Consider the following 18,952-nt stretch of genomic DNA (forward strand, 5'->3'; position numbering starts at 1 on the left):
TTTGGACAAAATAGAAGTACTCTTACCAATAAATATGTCTCAAAATGACAAACAAAGCTCTTCCCGTTTGATGGCTCCAGATCCCAGCAAGAAGTGACGGGCACAGGCACTATGTACAGAGTGTAAACAGTAAGGCCCTTGGACATAATGAGGGGCAGGGCCGGGTGATGGGGTATGCATGATAGAGCCTCTGTAGGGGGGAGTGGGTCCATGGGTCAATACAACAGGCTTGTACAATGGTCATCCAATCTGCCACCAAAGTTTGTTGGTGGTGTTGGCAGGTCCTCTGGGTTCCTCCAGTCGGCAGTAAGGAGAAATTGTGTCCATTGAGAAGCCTTGGCCCCACGGACTTTTTCCCCAGGGGAGGCGTTGGAGAGAGCCAAGCAGGGCCTCTGTGCCCCTTCCTCCCCAGGAGAGGCAGGCCTGCCTGGCCATACTTGAGGCTGTCTACCCAGGGTTCAGAGCAGGGATGGGACAGTGTTTCTCAAACAGGGATTGGGAGCCAGTGGCCCCACGGAGCCCGAAGCCCCTTCCTCTTCAAGAAGGAGCTCCGGGCACCTGTGTCAGGAGGGGGCCAAAACTTGTCAACTTTCAAAGGCCTTACCCCGGCCCCAGTTCCTCAGGGAAGCCAGAGAGCAGCCGCCCTGATCAGTGTCCGGGTCCCTGATGCCGCACCGGCCTCTTGAACAAAGCCAGCCTCCCTCCCGGCCCTCCCCTCACCGCACCCCCAGCCCCTTTCCACCTCCCCCAGCACGCTCCCCGGCCTAGCTCAGGGCCTAGCTCGGGGTGCTTAAATATCAGTCTCCCGGAGGTTGCTGTAATCGGCCAATTCGTAGGCCTGGCAGGTGGCGCCTTCGGCCACTTCGTGGGGGACTCCCAGGGACACCGCCTCCACCTCCGCGCGCAGGGGGCTGGCGGCCTCTGCGCGCTGCGCGCTCCCGGCGCGGATCTTGTGCGACAGGCTGGAGACCTTGGCGCGCAGCTGGGTGGTGGGTCTCCGGAACGGCCCGAGCAGCCTCCACTCGCGGAAGGCGCAGGGCGACTTGCGACGACCGGCGACAGGAGGAGCCTGCATCTCGGGCGTGCCCGGGGAGCCGGGGGCGGAGGGTGCGGTGAGGGCCAGCGGGGCTCCAGGAGGCGCGGCGCCCGGGCCGGGAGCGCAGTCGGGGTGCGGGCCGCCGGTCGAGGCCCGCCAGTGGTGGCCGTAGACGCGCCAGAGGGGACGGCGGCGCCGGCGACGCCGGCACTGGCAGCGCAGCAGGCGGAGGAAGGCGCGCTTGAACTCGCGGCTGGAGCAGGGGTAGATGAGCGGGTTCACGCAGCTGTTGAAGTAGCCGAGCCAGAAGATCACCTTGAAGACGCCCTCCGAGGGCTTCAGTTGCGGGAACAGGGAGCCTGCGGGGAAGGGAGGGGGCAGAGACCCACGCCTGTTAGATGCCCTCAGGCGCAGGGTCATCCACCAGGGGCTCTCAACGTATCTCCCCCAAGGGGTCCCTGAGAGAATTCGAAGGGTCCATGCACTTGGAGGAGGAAAAATCATCTTCCATTTTATTCACTTCTACCTGATATGGAGCATTTCCCTCCATGATGAGTGTAGCCAATAAACCCGAATAGAATGACACCCAACCATAGGAAATCACGGTTCTTGTCGCTCAAAACTGGTGCTGGCTTGGCAGTTTCACGTGATTCCACCTAAGATTACAGTGCCCGCAGATATTTTCCTATCACATTCAGTTGCTGCAGATGCTTTGCAATGTTGTGTATGCTCCTATTTGGAAACGACAATCATCAGAATCCACCACTAGATAACCCTGCTATTTAACGCCTTAACCCAGAAGCACATCACTTACTAGATCACAGATTTCATTCACAAATATTTTGACGTTTTCAGTGAAATCGGTTTTATTTGCAATCCTCTGTGTTTTAGCTTATGCATTTGAAAGCATAACTCTTAAGAAGGGCTCCACAAGCTTGCCAGATGCCCAGGTAGTCTCTCGCACAAAAAGGGTAAGAACTTTTGAATTAAATGTTGACCAAGGCTTGCCCCACATCAGGCACTGCGCTGGGCTCACAACAAACATGGCTAGGTTCTCTCAGTAGCTATGTGCATAAAATACCAAGGGAATGAAGATGGGGTGATGGCAGTGTTCAGCATGTGGGGTGGGGGTGGGGCTGCCAGGGTTCTCACAGGATGGACTGGAGTCTGGCAAGATGAGGAGCAGGTGTTAGGAGTGGAGGGGACAGGTGGGTAAGAGGATTACAACTTTGGGGCCTGGTAGTGTCCTATGGGATATGCCGAGGAAATGTCATTTGGGACAGATGGTGAAGAGCCTTAAATGCTGGAAATTTCAGGGGCGCCTGGGTGGCTCAGTCGGTTAAACATCCGGCTTTGGCTCAGGTCATGATCTTGAGGTTCACGAGTTCCATCCCCGCGTTGGGCTCTGTGCTGACAGCTCGGAGCCTGGAGCCTGCTTCAGATTCTGTGTCTCCCTCTGTTTCTCTGCCTCTCCCCCGCTAGTGCTCTGTCTCTCTCAAAAATAATAAACATAAAAAAATTTTTTAAAAAAATGCTGGGAATCTCTGTATTTATTTGTGAGTAGTTCGGAGTCATGGATATTTTCAAGCAGGCAAGAGACAGAGCCTAGAATTAAGGCTCAATAAACACAATGCCCATGGCTGTTGGAATGCAGGTCAGGGGGGCTGTCTCAGCGGAAGTGGTCAGGCAAGCCTCTGGGGATGGCTTTGCGGGAGCAGAGCGCCAGGCAGGAGGGAGTAGGTGCACTAGGATCTGAGCTGTGTCAGAAAGACCCTCCTCACAAACTTCTCCCCTGGCATCCCCACCACGGACCTGAAAGAGTCACGTCTTCAAAAGGCACCTGACGAAATGCGAGGGCACGACCCAGAAAGCAAAAGCCACCGTCTCATGCTCACATCCTCAGCAGCAGCAGGGGGAGGGGGAAGGTGGCGAGAGCATGGCATCCCAGGCAAAAGCTGTGGGTGGGTGCCCGTGAGGCTGAGCAGACCAGGGGCAGGGGTCCTTGACAAGTCAGGGGACCCGCTCTCTCTTCTCTTTGCCCCCAAAGAAAAACGAGCGGGGTCCCCTCCAGAGGGGGCAGAGGCACCGGGCCCCCTTCTTTGACCCGGGAGCCCTTGCACATCACCCACCTCCCGCCCTAGGGAGAATTCCTGGTACCAAGAGACACGGTGGTGGTGGCAGAAGAGGAAGGTCACACAGCAACACGAGGGACAGGCCTCTCGTACTGTGGTCACGCAGCCCTGAGCAAGTTATTTGGCCATCCAAGTCTCACGTTTTCTGTGAAATACAAGAATATTTCTCGGGGCGCCTGGGGAGTTCAGTCGGTTCAGCGTCCGACTTCAGCTCAGGTCTCGAGGTCCGTGAGTTCGAGCCCCGCGTCCGGCTCTGTGCCGACAGCTCGGAGCCTGGAGCCTGCTTTGGATTCTGTGCCTCCCTCTCTCTACCCCGCCCCCGTTCGTGCTCTGTCACTGTCTCAAAAAGAAATAAACATTAAAAAAAATCAAAATAAGTAAATCAACAGAGTATTTCCTAGGAAGGGATTTGTGAAGATTAATACATCTCAGAGGCAGGACTTAGCAGGCTCTTAATGAAAACACTGGTGTGTCTTTATTTCCTCTCTCCCTATTCTGTGGCTTTTGAGAGAGGACAACTCAGCCCCGGGAAGGGACGCAGCTCCCAGCTCTGGAGAGGAGCCAGGAACAGAAGCCGAGACCTGGTGGGTTTGGGGGAGGCTGGGCAATCAGTCAGCATATGTTGAGAAGATAGTTTCCCCCGGGAGAGGAGTTGGACAGTTGTCCTCGGAATGTGGGGGCCACCAGGGTTGACCTCAGGCTCCAGGAAGGTGGCTCTCTGAATAGCATCCCTCAATGGCTGCAAAGTAAGACACAGTGCTGAAAATAACTCTGACTCAGGCCACAATTCTTTTATATTTAGCGCAGGATGACAAATCAGTGGACTATGCGTTCAGCTGCGAGCCTGAAGCCGGCCAAACAGCATGGTTATCCGCGTGGTGTTTACTCAGATCGGTGGGTGATATGGAGTATCGTACTATGCCCCGGGCTGTGTTATAAACACTATTCTAATTTATGCTCAAGCAACCTGTGCAGAAGCTTGCTACAGGCTGAGAATTCCTTACACACAAAGAACCGGGAACCACTCAGCCTTTCTGCCCCAAGATTTTCCTACTGTGTCCTGCTGAGGTTCTGTCTTACTTTGGGCTCTCCCAGAAGCCGATCCTGAGACAAGGATTCAAGTGCAAGGTGCGAACTGCGGGCAACTGGGGGGCACAATCCCACTGGGAGCTCTGGGAGACCGTGAAGTTCAGGGACCTCAGAGCTATCCCACCAGCGGGGTGAGGGAGGTGGGGTATCTATACACCCATTCCCATCAGTCACTGGTTGGGCTGCTCCCAGGGGTGTTAATTTCCCACACTTCCTGCCTGCTGTGTGAGTGGATGATGAGGATTTTGGTGGGTGGAGAAAGCCCCTGGGCAAAGATGCCGGCAGGCCTGGGGTGCAAGTCAGCCCATATGCCCCTCAAGGTCCAGGGTCACTAACAGCATCTGGCACAATCGTTTCATGTGCTCTCTGCCCACTGTGTGCAGACCTCTTGCCCGGGAAATACAGACGTCCGTGCCTAGGCTCCAGCTTCCACAAGCAACAGCACCTCTGTTCCCCTCACAAGTGGCAGTTCTGAGCCTCACACCCAGCTCTTTCCAGAGTGCTGCCGTCTGCCCTCCATGCCTCCCTGTACCCAGTCTCACTCTCCCTGCTGTCCTGCCTGTCCCCCACCAGCTCCAACCTCTCGCAAAGATCTCTGGGGTCGGAGGGGCCTGTGGGCACTTCCCGGCCCTTTGTGTGCATGGATGAAATGGGGAATTGTCCCGAGATCCCTGAGGATGGGCCTTTGGCTGATGGGCACTGTCCCTGCAATGCTGGCCCGCTGTGGGGACATCGGTGGACAAGCCCTTTTTGGGCCACCCCCAGCTTGCTGGTCCCTAGCCACTTGGACTTTCGGGCTTGTGGCTACTTCAGGCCAGCCTCACCTGTCTTGCCTTCTCGTCCCTCTCCAGGGGCCCGGCGCACGCCTCTGCCAGCCCCATAGCCCAGCTACAGGAAAGCCTCAATGAGCACAGGGGCCTCTGAGACCAGGCCGCTGTGTCTCAGTACCCGGCAGCCCCCTTCTCCGTCCCTGAGCTGGCTCCCTCTCCCACTCCCCGCACTGTCCCCAACCTTCCCTGCAGGCCGAGGGCCCAGGTGTGCTAGCTCAACTTGGCAGCTGTCATTAGAAACAGAGGCCCTCGTGGGACACCCTCCCTCAGTTCCCACCCCTCTCTCCCGGCACCCAGCGTCACACCCTGGCTCTCCTTTCGCCTGTGGCTCCCGCTTCTCTTCAGCAGTCTTCACTTCCGTCCTCTCGGGCATCGGCTAAATGGCCATGCTCGCTTCTTGCCGCCCTCTGGCCTCTGCTCATCCTGGATTGCCCTTCCTCTTTCCTCCACCTGTTAGTGCCAGCTCCAGAGGTGCCTCCACCTGGAAGCCCTCCTTGTGCTGCCCCTCCCAACCTAGCAGTTAGGTGTACTCTCCCCATAGCACATCTTCTCACTTCTAAGGGCCAAGTAAGCTGCAGGCTACTGTCGGTTTCCTATCTTACCCTTATTATTTTTTTCCCCCCAAAGCTTATTTATTTTTGAGACAGAAAGAGAGAGAGACAGAGACAGAGCAAGGACGGGGGAGGGACAGAGAGCGAGGGAGACAGATCCAAAGCAGGCTCCAGGCTCCGAGCTGTCAGCACAGAGCTGGACGCGGGGCTCGAACTCACCAACTGTGAGCTCATGACCTGAGCCGAAGTCGGACGCCTAATGGACTGAGCCACCCAGGCGGCCCTGTCTATCTTATCTTTAAACTGGAAAGCTCTCCACGTGTGCTCGGCACATCGTAGGTGCTCCACACATTCCAAGCCCTCTCTCTGTCACACCCTGCATCCCATCCGTCACCAACAACTATTGGTCCTGGAATCCCCCCCACTTGGTGCCACCCTCAAATGACTATCCTCATCTACCCAAAGTGCCTTTTCATAGTTTTTTTTTTTTTTAAGTTTTATTTATTTACTTTTGAGAGAGACAGAGATAGCGTGAGCGGGGGAGGGGCAGAGAGGGAGGGAGGGAGAGAATCCCAAGCAGGTTTCACGCTATCGGCGCTGAGGCTGATGTGGGGCTCAAACTCACGAAACCATGAGATCATGACCTGAGCTGAAACCAAGAGTCAGAGGCTCAATGGACTGAACCACCCAGGCGCTCCTCAAAGTGTCCCTCTAAGTGAGCCCCTTGCTCCAGCCCCAGAAGCCCCGCACCTTGTCCTGCACACAGCAGCTGGGAGGTCCTTTTAAAAAATAAGCCTGAGCACTTCTTCACTTAAAACCCGGTTTCCACTGCTGACTGCAGCTCCTCGTCCTCTCTTTCTTCTCCGTACTTTGACCTTCTGCCAGCCTCTTGGGTTTCTCCTATCATCCCTGCTTAGCCAAGACTCCTATCCACTCACACCTCAGATGCCCCTTCTCAGTCTTCCCGTGTCCACATCCTTCTGGATTTGGGTTGTACTTATCCATCCAGACCCTAACTCTGGAGCGAATCACCCTAACTCTGGAGCGAATCACCGGTTCCCTGAATACATTAGGGTCCCCGCCCTCAGCTCTGTCCGGGGCGTCCAGTGACCTCGCCGCTCACCCTCAGCCCGCTCTCCCGAAGTCCTGCACCAGCCTCCTGAGCCTTTACTTCCCCGCCTTTGCCTCCTCTGGAGCAGCTGATCTCACTTCCTGTTTCACAGAGAAAACAGAAGCTAAAGAAGCCAGGCACTGGCTCAAGCCTTCCTCACCTCTCCTCCTCCTTGGTAATAAAGGGGTCTCTCCTCCTGCCCGAGGTCAGCATCCCTGCTGATGGTGCTCTCCATCCATCAGTCCCCTGTAAGCATGCCCCTGTCACAGCTGCCCCCTCTCTGCTGGTTCTCAGGCTATGACGTCATTCTCTCTATTCGTTCTGTCCACACCTGCCGACGCCTCTTCCGCACCTGCTCCTCACTGCTTTGCTGCAACAGCCCCGCTCCTCCCAGATCCCAACCTGCAGACGCCACTCTCATCCATCCCTGACTCCTCTCATCACAGCCGTGGCTCCCAGGGCGCCACGTTCTTGGACTTTCTACTCGGTGTCAATTTCCTTTGCTGCTTCTTCCGCACGTCTCCGCTGCAAAATGTAGGGAGTGTCCTTCTCAGAAGAGTCTTTGTAATCTCTTCCCTTTGCATTCTCCCGGCAATTTCATCCCCGCTTACTTATTTATTTAAATATTCATTTATTTTGAGATAGAGTGCAAGCAGGGGAGGGGCAGAGAGGGAGAGGGAGACACAGAATATGAGGCAGACCTTAGGCTCCGAGCGGTCAGCACAGAGCCGGACGCAGGGTTCGAACTCACGAACTGTGAGATCATGACCTGAGGCTGAAGTCCGACACTTAACTGACTGAGCCACCCAGGCACCCCCCCCCCCCCCAGCTTGTGGTTTTAAACACTGACTTTAGGTTGATCATGCCCGCAGCTCTATTTCCGGCTCAGATGGCTCTCCCAGATTCCAGACTCAGATCCACCTGCCTCCCAGACGTCTCTACTTGGGTGTCTGCTGGCATTTCACACTTATCCTGACCTCATGAAGCTTACATTTCATTGGGCAAGGCCGGCAATGCATAGGATAAACAAGGAAAATGCAACCATATCAGGTAATAAAATATGCTAAGGAGAAAACGTACTGTAAGGAAGGAAGATGGGAGGTGTGTGTTCATGAGTTTGTGGGTAGCTGGGGGTGGTGGTAAAAATTTTGGGTAAGGTGGCCAGGAAAGGCCTGCTGAGAATGTGACATTTGAGTAAAGAGCTGAATGAGGCCTGTGGACACCTGGGGAAAAGTATTGCAGGGAGAGGGAACAGCGAGTGCAAAGGCCCTGAGGTGGCCCTGGCATGTTTGCAGAACAATGACGAGGCTGATGGCTATAGAATGGAGTGACTGAGGGCAGAGAGGAAGGGCCTGAGGTCAGAACTCAATAGTACCCTACTCCAGGGGCCCTCCTACCCTGTACAAGACACTATCATCTCCCGCCTTGAGTAACTCAGTAACCTCCCCACTGTCTCTTGCTTGCACCCTTATACCCTGCAATCTATCCTCAACCCAGCAGGTAGAGTGATTATTTTTTTGTTTTTTTTTTAAATGTTTATTCATTTTGAGAGAGAGAGAGAGCACATGTATGTGAGGGGGAGGGGCAGAGAGAGAGAGAGAGAGAGAGACAGAGAATCCCAAGCAGGCTCCGTGCTGTCAGCACAGAGCCCGATGTGGGGCTCGAACTCACGAACGGCGAGATCATGACCTGAGCCGAAACCAAGAGTCAGATGCCTTACCGACTGAGCCACCCAGGTGACCGTAGAGCGACTCTTTAAACATATAAATGGATCATATCACTCCTTGGCCTCCCAGACTCTCTAAAAGCTGCCCTTCCCCCTCTCTGCTAAGACCCCATGACCTACACAGCTCAACACGTGGCCCCCAACCTCTCTGCTGTCCCCTCTTCCTACTTGCCCCCCAACTGTTCCAGCCACACTGCCCTCCATGTTGCTTCCTGGACATGCCGGACACGCTCCCACCCTGGGCCTTTGCACTTGCTTTTCCTTAGAATCTTCTTCCCCCAGATCCCCACAGGGCTCATGCCCTAACTTTCGTGGTGACATCTCCCTGTCTTCCCACGGCAAATTGCATGGTCTTCCCGCCCGCGACCCCCCACCCCCCTCAGCTGGCACCGTTGCTGCCCCCCTGGCACTTCCTGCCGTCTCCCGTGCTATTTATTTTTCATTTTGTCCATCATCTCTCTCTGCAGCAAAGTCCACAGGGCAGGACTCGTGCCTGTTTTGCTTGGCACGGCACTCCCGTGGCCCCAGAGATCTCCTGAGCACCCCGAACACACAGTAGGTGCTGAACGCTTGCTGAGTTTGCCGAAGGAGTCCCTCTTCTCTACCTTACGTGTCCAGCTGGCCATCATGCCCGGGACATTCGAGTTTCTCTCTAGACGGGGTCCCCCTCCCTTCACCTCGCTCCTGAAGCCTTTGCTTAGTCGCATGGCTGGGACTGCCCCTGGGGTCCTCTGGCCTCTCCACTCTGCACATCGCTGCTGGAGGCCTTTTCTAAAACGGGTTTCTCTCCTTATCCCTCTGAAAAGCGTTGAGTGGCTTCCGGTGGCTCTGAGGACCAAGCCCAGGCTTTCTGGTGTTGCATTCGAGGCTTTTCAGGGCACGGTGCTGCCTACAGCTTGCTTCCCTCCAAATCTGCCCCCACGCCGAAGGCTGAAGCTGCAGGCAGGACTTTCCCACAGGGGCTGGCCTCCGTCTGCCTTTCTGCTTGGCCCCAACTGTTTCCTCCCACCCCGTCCTCTGGCCTCAGGTCAGATGTTCTCCCCACCAAGCCTGGGTGCCCTTTCACGCAAGCCTGCATTTTAGTAAAATTTGTTACTGCTCTGTCTACCCTTCTAGGCTCCCGGTTTCTCGAAGGCAGGAATGAGATTGATGGCTGTTTCCAGCCTGGCCGCGAACACAGGTGCCTGACCCAGAGCAGGGGCTGAGGGGTTGTACTTAGGCGCCTGTGAGGAGAGGCAGTAAGAACGCAGGTGGGAGGTGACCGCAGAGCACAAACAACTCCTGCTTGCTTCTCTCTTCTCCTTGACCTTGCTCTCACGTGAGCGTGCATCAGGCTTGCTCCCACCTGCCCTTCCCCATTCCCTATACTGGGGCGCCTCTGTCAGGAGCCTAACCTAATGTCCAGGGAGGGCTGGACGTCCACCAGTCATAAAAGGCAGGGCCTCTCCTTTGTCGGCAGGTAAGTTTATCCTATGGTATGTTGGCTGGGCCAGCCTGGCCCACACAGGGTTGGGGACACTGACACAGCCTGTGAGGTCTGTGTTTGGGGCCTTGATGACCACAAGCCAGTCCCCTCTCCTAAGGACCGGCGACGTCCAGGTGTAGGAGATGCTACAGAGGAGCCGGCTAGGCCTGCAGCTGGACCGATCTGGCCAAGCCTGGCTGAGGAGTGACCGCTCTGAAGCCATGGGGCGGACTGTGTGATTAACAGCACTCTTCTGGCATCACCAGAAGGAAACTTGTTCTTGGCAGAATGTCAGAATTCACAGCCAGCCTTGCTCATAACTTGCAGCCGACCATGAAATATCAGGCTGCACCCCAGCCTGCCCCCTCTCCCACCCCCTCCATCACGAGTCACTTTTCCATCCCCAGGCAGCCATTCTCTCTGGCCAGAGAGATAGAGCGGGGTTAAAGATACCACATTCAGGGGTGCCTGGGTGGCTCAGTCAGTAAAGCCTCTGACTCTTGATTTCAGCTCAGGTCGCGATCTCGTGGGTTCGTGAGTTTGAGCCCTGCATTGGGCTCTGCATTGATGGTGTGGAGCCTGCTTGGGATTCTCTGTCTCCCTCTCTCTCTGCCCCTCCCCTGCTCTCTCTCTCTCTGAAATAAATAAATAAACATTAAAAAAAATACCACATTCATTTAGATATTCAGGCATCTTCTTGCCAGCAGGGCTAGGAGAGAAGGAATTCCCAGCCCTAGACTTGCTTTCTCTCTGCTGCTTCTCTCAACGTCTCACTCAGTGGCTTTCAATAGCTCCTTTGTCAAGAGAGGCTGGGACCTCTGCCACCAGCAGACCTCTTTGCTATACTCTAAAGGGTCAGACAAGCCTAACAAAGCACACTTGAGCTGAGACCTGAAGACCTTGTGAGGCAGTGAGCCATGCATCCATCTGACGAAAGAATTCCAGACAGTGGAAAGGGAATGTGCAAAGGCCCTGAGGCAGCAGGGAACCTGAGACGCTGGAGGCCAACACAGAAGTTAGGATCACTGGAACAGAGAAGGGGAAAGGGAGAGTGGTATGAGATAAGGCCATTTTGAAGTGGGCACAATCATGGAAGGCTGTTGGGAAGAGGAGACCTGGATAGGGGCCCGTTCTCAGATGAATTGTGAGAACACAGAGGGGTGATTTGAGGGCACTGTGGGGCCAGCTATGCCAAGCCAATTCTCTCGGATAACTTGCCTTGCCAGTTTTCCATGGTGAGAGGTAACTGGTAGGTCCCCTGGCTTGAGACGGACCAGGAATAGATCAGAAGTCCTGTGCCCCCCATGCTTGCCTTAGGATCCATGAACTCTGTGGGGCTGGCAGGGAACTACTTGTCTGGCCTTGGGACACCCTTCTGTAGCAGCAGGGATGTAGGTAGAGGAGCAGTTCCTAGGTACACCCTGTCAGTGGTCTTCCTTCCTTCCTTCCTTCCTTCCTTCCTTCCCTCCCTCCCTCCCTCCTTCTTTCCTTCTTCCCTCCCTCCCTCTTCCTCCCTCCCTCTCTCTTCCTCTGTCTCCCTCTCTCTCTTCCTTTCTCTCTCTCATTCATAAATTCATTCATGCATTCATTCTTAGTACTTCCTAGCTCTATCTGCTGACTCAGGGACTAACTCAATATCACAGAACAGCTGAGAGCTCAGACTGTGGTCTTTAAACGATCATTTACTACTAAGAGAAACTAAGGCTCTTCAGAGAAATGGTGGCTCCCAGGTTCTGGGGGGGGAAAAAGTACAAGCTGAGCCTGAAACATCTTATCAGGCGTCTGAGCCTCTCACCAATCTTAACGGCGCCAAATAGAATTCTTGGCCAAAGCCCTGAACCGGAATCTGATCAAGCCAGTTTACAGGAAGTGCAGGGAACAGAGGGACACATTAAATGGCACCATGCGGATGCAAACTCCAGACCGTGGGCAACTCTTTAGGACAAATGATCTGGTTTCCTCACCAAATAAATTGCAAGGAAAAGGTGGGGAGAGGAGAATCTTACAATTTAAGAGACCTAGCAGGCAAATCAACCACCTGCAACATGTACCCTATTTGGATCCTGATTCAAACAAACCACAAATTTATGAGGCAACTGGCTACATCTGAACACTAAGTAGACAGTATTTGATATTAAACAATCTTTTTTTTTTGCATTACAATGGATTGTGGTTATTTTTCAAAAAGTTCTTGCATTCTAGAAATATATATTGAAGAATTTACAGATGAACTGATATGATGTCTGGATGTTCTTTCAAAAGAATCCTCAGTGGTGGGGCAGTGGGTGGGGTTTGGGATGAACCAAGACTGGCCCTGGGTTGACGATGTTGAAGCTGGGTCATGGGAATCAAGGAGTGGAATGGTGGGTGCCGGGGGCTGGTGGAGGCGGAAGGGAGTTGTCAATCAACAGGTATAACGTTCACTTAAGATGAATAAATTCTGGGCATCTACTGTGCAACACCGTGTCTACAGTTAGCAATATTGTATCATACGCTTCAAAATGCGTTAACAGGGTAGGTCTTGTGTTAAGTGTTCTTATCCTAATAAAACAAAACAAACAAAAAAGAGTGCTGTGCTTTGCCACTCAGACTCTTGTCCTGGGAGGATGTGAAGAGAGGGAGGATGTGGGTTCTACCCCTCCCTCCCTCTGTGCGCATTAACTGAGCACCTACTATGTGCCAGGTTCCGCAAAGGCACGGAGAGGGGATGGCTTGCCAGCCCTTTCTTCAGGCTTTTGGGCCAGGGAACAGTGATGCCACTACTTAGGACCTGCAGCAAAGCATCCCCCACCGCTCCCCCCTGTGACCGTAGGTCCCTGCACGACCTCGGGGAACTTGGGGAGATGAGTCCCTCCACACTCTCAGATGCACATGCACATGCTACCCTCCATAGCTGGCTGCCAATGTGTGCTTTCCAGTCTGGACACCAATTCCTCAGCATGGCTCAAGCCTCTCTTCTGCCTCGTCCTGTCTTCTCTCTTTCTAATTAAGCCACAAGATGATGACAGTCAAGTTAGAAAGCACATGCGTTGCAAGAATATAGCTTGATGACTATGTGATGTGCACACCCCGATGTAATCACTGCCCAGACCAAGATCTAGAACATTCTCGGTCCTTCAGAAGACTTCTTTTTTTTTTTATTAATTTTTTTTATTTTTTAAAATTTACATCCAAATTAGCATATTGTGAGTTTCTTTGCTCTCTCTTCCGGTCAATACCACCTACTACACATACCCACTATTCTGATTTTTCTCATCAATGAGTGTTGCCCGTTTTTGAACTTCATACACATACAATCATCTAGTATGCATGCTTTTAACTTCAGATCTGGCTTATGTTGCCCAACACAGCGTCCGTGAAATTCATCCACCTTAACTGCAGGCAACACGGTTGTTCTTTTTCCTTGCTGTATGGTAGTTCAGCCAATGAAAACACCACAATTTATCTCCCTTTTCCCCTGTTGATGGCCTCCTGTCTCATCTTGTGACCCCTCTTCTTATGGGCTCTCCATTCCACGTCTCCCAAGCCACGGGGCACCCCACAAATACTTTCACGCTTCTGTATCTACACATGTATAGTTTCCTCTGCCCTCGTGCTTTGTGATATGTGTAAGAATATTGGCCATTGCAATGCACCGTTATCAAAACATGTGCGGAGTGTTAGGGGAGCATGAAGGAGTACCTAACTAAATCTAGGGGTGGTCGGGGTGGGCAGTGATATCACAGGGCTGAGACTGACAGTGTGGGAGGGAGGCCCAGGTATGGCTCACAGATGGCTGGAGATGGGGTTCTGGGACTGTGGCTGGACAGTCCTGGGACTTCTGGTATCTGAGCCTCCAGACAGCTTGTACGCCCTGTATTTGAAAGGGGACTGTGTGCTCTGAGCCTCTGAGGCTGCTTTGCGTGACTGAGCACATTCTGAGGCCAATTCAGAGGCCAGTGAGGCTTGGTGACCTGCCCAACCAAAGGGAGCTCCAAGTGCAGGATGGGGGTCTGCCTGTGGTTGCTAGGGTGGGGCTGTCATGAGTGAGTGTGTGTGTGTGTGTGTGTGTGTGTGTGTGTGTGTAGGTCCCAGGGGGGAGTTCTTCTGCAGATGGGGGCTTGCCAGGGCAAGGTTCCCCCAGTTCCTTTGCTCCCCTCTTGCCCACAGGGATTTCTACCCCCAAACACTGGCCCATACCTCTGGGGGGTGAGAGGACTCCTGCACTAAGTGCCCTGGGCCAGAGGCTTTAATCAGGCGTACTTCCGGCCGGCCCCAGCCTGCACCATGCCCCCTTTCTCTGGGCGTCCTCAGTGGAAGTCTTCAGGCAGCAGGTACAAACTTGCTGCCCCTCTCCAAACGTATTCCGTAAGTTTGGGTTCCTCTAGATGTCAGGAGGGGCCTTTACACAATGTCCTGTGATTTTCTAAGTTCCGCGCCAGCTTGCTGGGGTGAGGGGAGGGGGGACATATCTGAAAGGGACAAGGCTTCCAAGATCCCCTCCTCCACAGGCCCCAAGAACTGGTGACCGTATATTCTGTTGTTCAGCCTGGAACACCTTTGAGAGTGAAAGGGGAGCGTCACTAGGAATCATGCCCGTCCACAGGCATAAATAACCAGGACTGGTCCTAGGCGAACCAGGATGCAGGGGCCCTCTGGTGCATGGGATGGCTCAGCTGGGCATCAGCAGGGAATGCCAGGCAGGTGGGCACCCTCCCATGAGGGGGAGCGACGCTTCTTGTGTCCACACACAGCTCCCCGGGTGCCCCAGAAGGAGCCAATGCCGCCCTTCCTGGCCTTGTGACTGGCATCTTGGGGTCAGACACGTGATAGAAAGAACATCAGGTTCTTTGAGCTGAGCCTCTGCCTGCCTGTCACGTGCCCTGCTGCTGCTGCTGCTGCTTATGGGGAAAGGGGACAGTGGAGGTGTGGGAGATCCCTCTCCTGGCCCCTCAGGATTTCAGGTGACGTGTCTGCGTCTCACTCAGTCCTTTCTAGCCAGTGTCTTGGGCCCCCAGAGGCTCCGTGGTTCAGGACAACGGGTTTGTGTCTCTCCCAGCTGTCACGCTGGCCTGACCCACAGCATCTCAGGTTTATAGATGGCAGTCCCATGGCCCCAGGACCAATGACCCTCTGGGACCCTGGGATCCCTTCCTAAGGGTCTCAATGGTCTCTGGGATGTCGGGGTTGCTCACCGGCTGTGTCGCCGCTGCGGCTGTGGCTCCTACTTCCACTCAGCTTTGTGTGCAGAGGAGTGGGTGAGGGGCACCCTGGGTCTGTTCGACAACCCCTGGGTTGGGGCCCTACTAGGTGCCACAGTCTATAGCCCGAGCTGGCACACGCTGTTCTTTCTCAATCCTCCCAACTCTGGTGCTGGTCACACCCGGCATGGAGACCGGGGCCTGGGAGGAGGGAGATGCCTGTCCTCCTGTGCTCTCCTTCTCTGCCGCTTTCTGGTTCCTTCAAAGTGGGTGCTCCCCGAAGCTCTGTCCCCAGCCCCTCTCTTCTCTTTGTCCCTCCATCCTATTTCTGCGAGACTGTACCCCATGCTCGTGCTTTGGCAACGACCTCCATTCTTGGTCCCCTTTATCTAAGTTCCCAGCATCCCCCGCCCCAGCCATATATTGGTACTTTCATACCAAGATATACCATCCCCTTGGATCCCACATTCCCCCCAAAAGTTGTTGCTCAGAATTTTCCCTGTTCCTTCAAAGAAACCTCCTTCCTCCCAGGCCTGGGCCCAGTGCTGGGGGTGTCAGGACCTCCTGGCCCCTTCTCCTTTCTGCATAGCCCTCAGGCCACTCCTGCCCCGACTACAGGCTCTGCTCCCCCTTCTCTCTGGGGCCCTGCCCCACCCTCCAAGCCACACCACGGCGGATCAGAATATTCCGGTTCCCTGCTTGGCCTCTGTCCTCTGCGTGCTCCTTAGTGCCAGATTCCACTCAATTTGGCTCCACCAGGGCTCTGGGCTCTTCCCTGGGGCTCAGGAGGCTGGGCACAGCACAGACTGGCAGGAGGGAGGAGACAAGGACACGCTGGGGGTCCCACACCAAGCGTGAGGAGCAGCAGAGATGGAAGGATTGAAAAAGAGCCAAAGGCCATGGAAATGTAGGGATGACTTCCTGGAAAAGCAGCACACGTGCTCTAAATGTCAAAAAAAAAAAAAAAAAACCCCACAAAAACCAACCAACAAACAAACCCAGTAGCCCTTTGTTGACTGTTAACCGTGAAAAACGTGAAAACTCTAACGTCCGGCAGAAGCCTCCATCAACACCCCACGGAACACCCTCGCACGGAATACGATACTGCTGCTAAAATGAACCAGCATGCATAAGTCTCACCAACATAATGAAAAGGCAAACTCAAGAATGATGTGCACGGCCTGATGCCATTTATATACATCCTAAAGTCACACTGTACGTTGCTCCTTACATGCCAGGCACTGTGCTGGGCACTGTGGATTTGGTGACCACACAGCCTTGGACTTGAAGAGCTTCTGGCCAGTGCAGGGAGGTCAGGCACCAGCCAAGCAACACGCAGACGTGAGGGAACAGAAACTTGTCCCCCCAGGGAGAAAAATACAGAGAAGGACACGCTGAGACTGAGATGTCTGGGAAGGCCTCTCTGAAGAGGGGACATTGAAACGGAGACCTAAGGTTAGCCGGGGCTGGGGGTGGGGGGAGGCAGGCTAGACAGAGGGAAGAGCAAATGCAAGGGCATGAGCTCGGTGTGGGCAAGGAACTGGAAGAGAGTCAGGGGAGCCAGAGCGCGTAGTGAGGAAGCGGCAGGCGGCAAAGCCATGAGGCCATCACTCAAGGCCCTCCTTCCAGGAGGGGGACCCTGTGTCCGGGTCTGCCCCCGCTGTCCTGGTTTGTGCCTGTGATCCCAGCATAAATATTCATAATGTCTCATTTTGGTTTGGACAATAATAAATTTGAAGGTCACCCTCACAGGCCATGGTGGAGAGTTTGGATTTTGTTTCCAGGGCAGTGTGGAAAGCATTGAGGGGTTTTAGTAGAGAGCGACACACTAATCTATAATGCATAAAGTTCACTCCGGCTGCTGCTGCGTGGAGAGGGCCTGCAGGGGAGCAGGAGGGAAGCCCTTGTCCCCTTCCTGACTCAGCCGCACAATGTGGAGGGAGCGAGGCCTGGGAAAGGCAGCTCGGGAGGCCCCAAACTGAGCTTGCAGACATGGGCAAAATGACTCAGGGCAAATGCGTCCCCAGAGATGCTGCTCCCCTTCTGCTCCCTGTGCTGACCCAGCCCAAGGCCCTCTAGGAGGGGCCTTCAGGGGTGGAACTAAGCCCCTGAGAAAAGCCGCCTACCTCCCAGGACGGCAGGGGGCCTGCCGAAAGAGATAAGAAAGTTCTCAGAAAAAAGGACTCAGTAAATGTCAGAAACAACCATGAATGGTATTAACTTCCCATTTGATAATTTGCCCCTCTCCCTTTCCTTCTCATGGCACACAGGCGCCCCTCTCCCCGCCCCCCCCCCCCCCTCCAAGAGGAGATTTCGGAAGTGAGAGCCCAGGGCTTTCACAGACACGGAGTGAGTGTGGGAAAAAGCAGGTGGCTTCCAGTACCTGCTAATGTACATGCATGTTGGCCTTGAATGAAAGTAGGCCCACCCACAGTGCACCCACCTCCGGGGGAGGGGGGGGCAGGGGGGCTGGCATTCACATCTGGCTGTGTGCTGGGAGGGCGGGTATGTAGAGGAACACGAACACCGCTGACCACATGCTATGGGCATGTGCCCGCACAGATTCCACTGACCTCTTGTGTTTTGGGGGTTCGGCTGGGAACGGCAATTCAGAGGGAGGACAGAAGTCAGAAGCCTGGAAAATGAATCCTGCAGGCACGAAAGGCCTCTCGTTTGTCGCCCACAAAGTGCACCCGCCTAAGAGTCCAGGAGGGTTACTGAGTCAACCTTCCATGCTCAGGTGGAGAGGCACCCTCCACCCGGGAAGGCCATCCAAGTCTGGGTGCAGGGAAGGCACGGCCACAGGCTCAAGGCGGAAGGGAAGGGGCTGGAGAGGGGTCACTCACCAAGCGGCAGGACGAAGAAGAAGGGGAACCAGCAGAGCACGAAGACGCCCACGACGATGGCCAGCGTCTTGGCCGCCTTCTTCTCGCGGGAGAACTTGAGCAGGCGCACGGACAGAGAGCTGCGGAAGGTGTGGCCCTTGGCGCTGCGCGTCCCGTGCGCCCCGTCGGCGCTGGCGCCCGCGCCGGTGCTGGCGCCGCGACAGTGGATGCGCAGCACCACCTCGGAGGCCTTGCCGCGCTCTCGCTTGACGCCCGCCTCGAGGCTTCGCGTGGTGCTTCGAGCTACCACATACACGCGGCAGTACATGACCACGATGACGGCCATGGGCAGGTAGAAGGAGCACACCGAGGAGAAGACGGCGTAGCCTGCCTCCTCGGTGATGCCGCAGAAGCGCTCGTCAGGGGGCACCGGCTCCTTCCAGCCCAGCAGCGGCCCCACGGACACCACGAGGGCCACGGCCCAGAGCAGTGCCAGGATGGCGGCCGCCTTGCGCTCGGTCATGATCGCGGGGTACTTGAGCGAGTGGCGCACGCCCACGTACCGGTCCACCGAGATGGTGCAGAGGCTGAGGATAGAGGCCGTGCAGCACAGCACGTCCACAGCGGCCCACACGTCGCAGAAGGCCCGGCCGAAGGCCCAGAAGCCCAGAACCTCCATGGTGGCCGAAAAGGGCAGCACCGTGGCGCTCAGCAGCAGGTCGGCCACGGCCAGGTTCACAATAAAATAGTTGGTGACCGTCTGCAGGTGGCGGTTGCAGGCCACGGAGAGGATGACCAGCAGGTTGCCCGCCACGGCCGTGAGGATGAAGGCGGCCAGGAAGACGCCCACGCCCACGCCCTGCGCGCTCACCACCAGCCCCCCGACGGCCGCCGTGCCGTTCACCTCGCCGCCCGCGCCCGCGCCCCCTGGCTCCCCAGCGGCGCTCCGGTTGTCCTCGCCGCTGCCCGCGCCCACCACGCCGCCGCCGCCGCCGCCGCCGCCGGCG

The 18,952-nt window shown here is 55.4% G+C and overlaps 1 protein-coding gene across 1 annotated transcript in view; it reads right to left on the reverse strand.

Moving 5' to 3' along the window:
* ADRA1D (adrenoceptor alpha 1D) overlaps positions 1-18,952 on the reverse strand; it is a 25,109-nt gene continuing 6,157 nt past the window's right edge. Inside the window, exons 2-3 of the mRNA XM_040446816.1 lie at positions 17,967-18,907; positions 1-1,395 (exon numbers count right to left, since the gene is read on the reverse strand). Coding sequence (XP_040302750.1) covers positions 791-1,395; positions 17,967-18,907 — 1,546 coding nt within the window. The 3' untranslated portion in view covers positions 1-790. The remainder of the gene's footprint in view (positions 1,396-17,966; positions 18,908-18,952) is intronic.

The sequence above is a fragment of the Herpailurus yagouaroundi genome, unplaced genomic scaffold (genome assembly GCF_014898765.1).
Source record: "Herpailurus yagouaroundi ecotype Mexico unplaced genomic scaffold, PumYag 196, whole genome shotgun sequence".
Taxonomy (NCBI): Eukaryota; Metazoa; Chordata; class Mammalia; order Carnivora; family Felidae; genus Herpailurus; species Herpailurus yagouaroundi.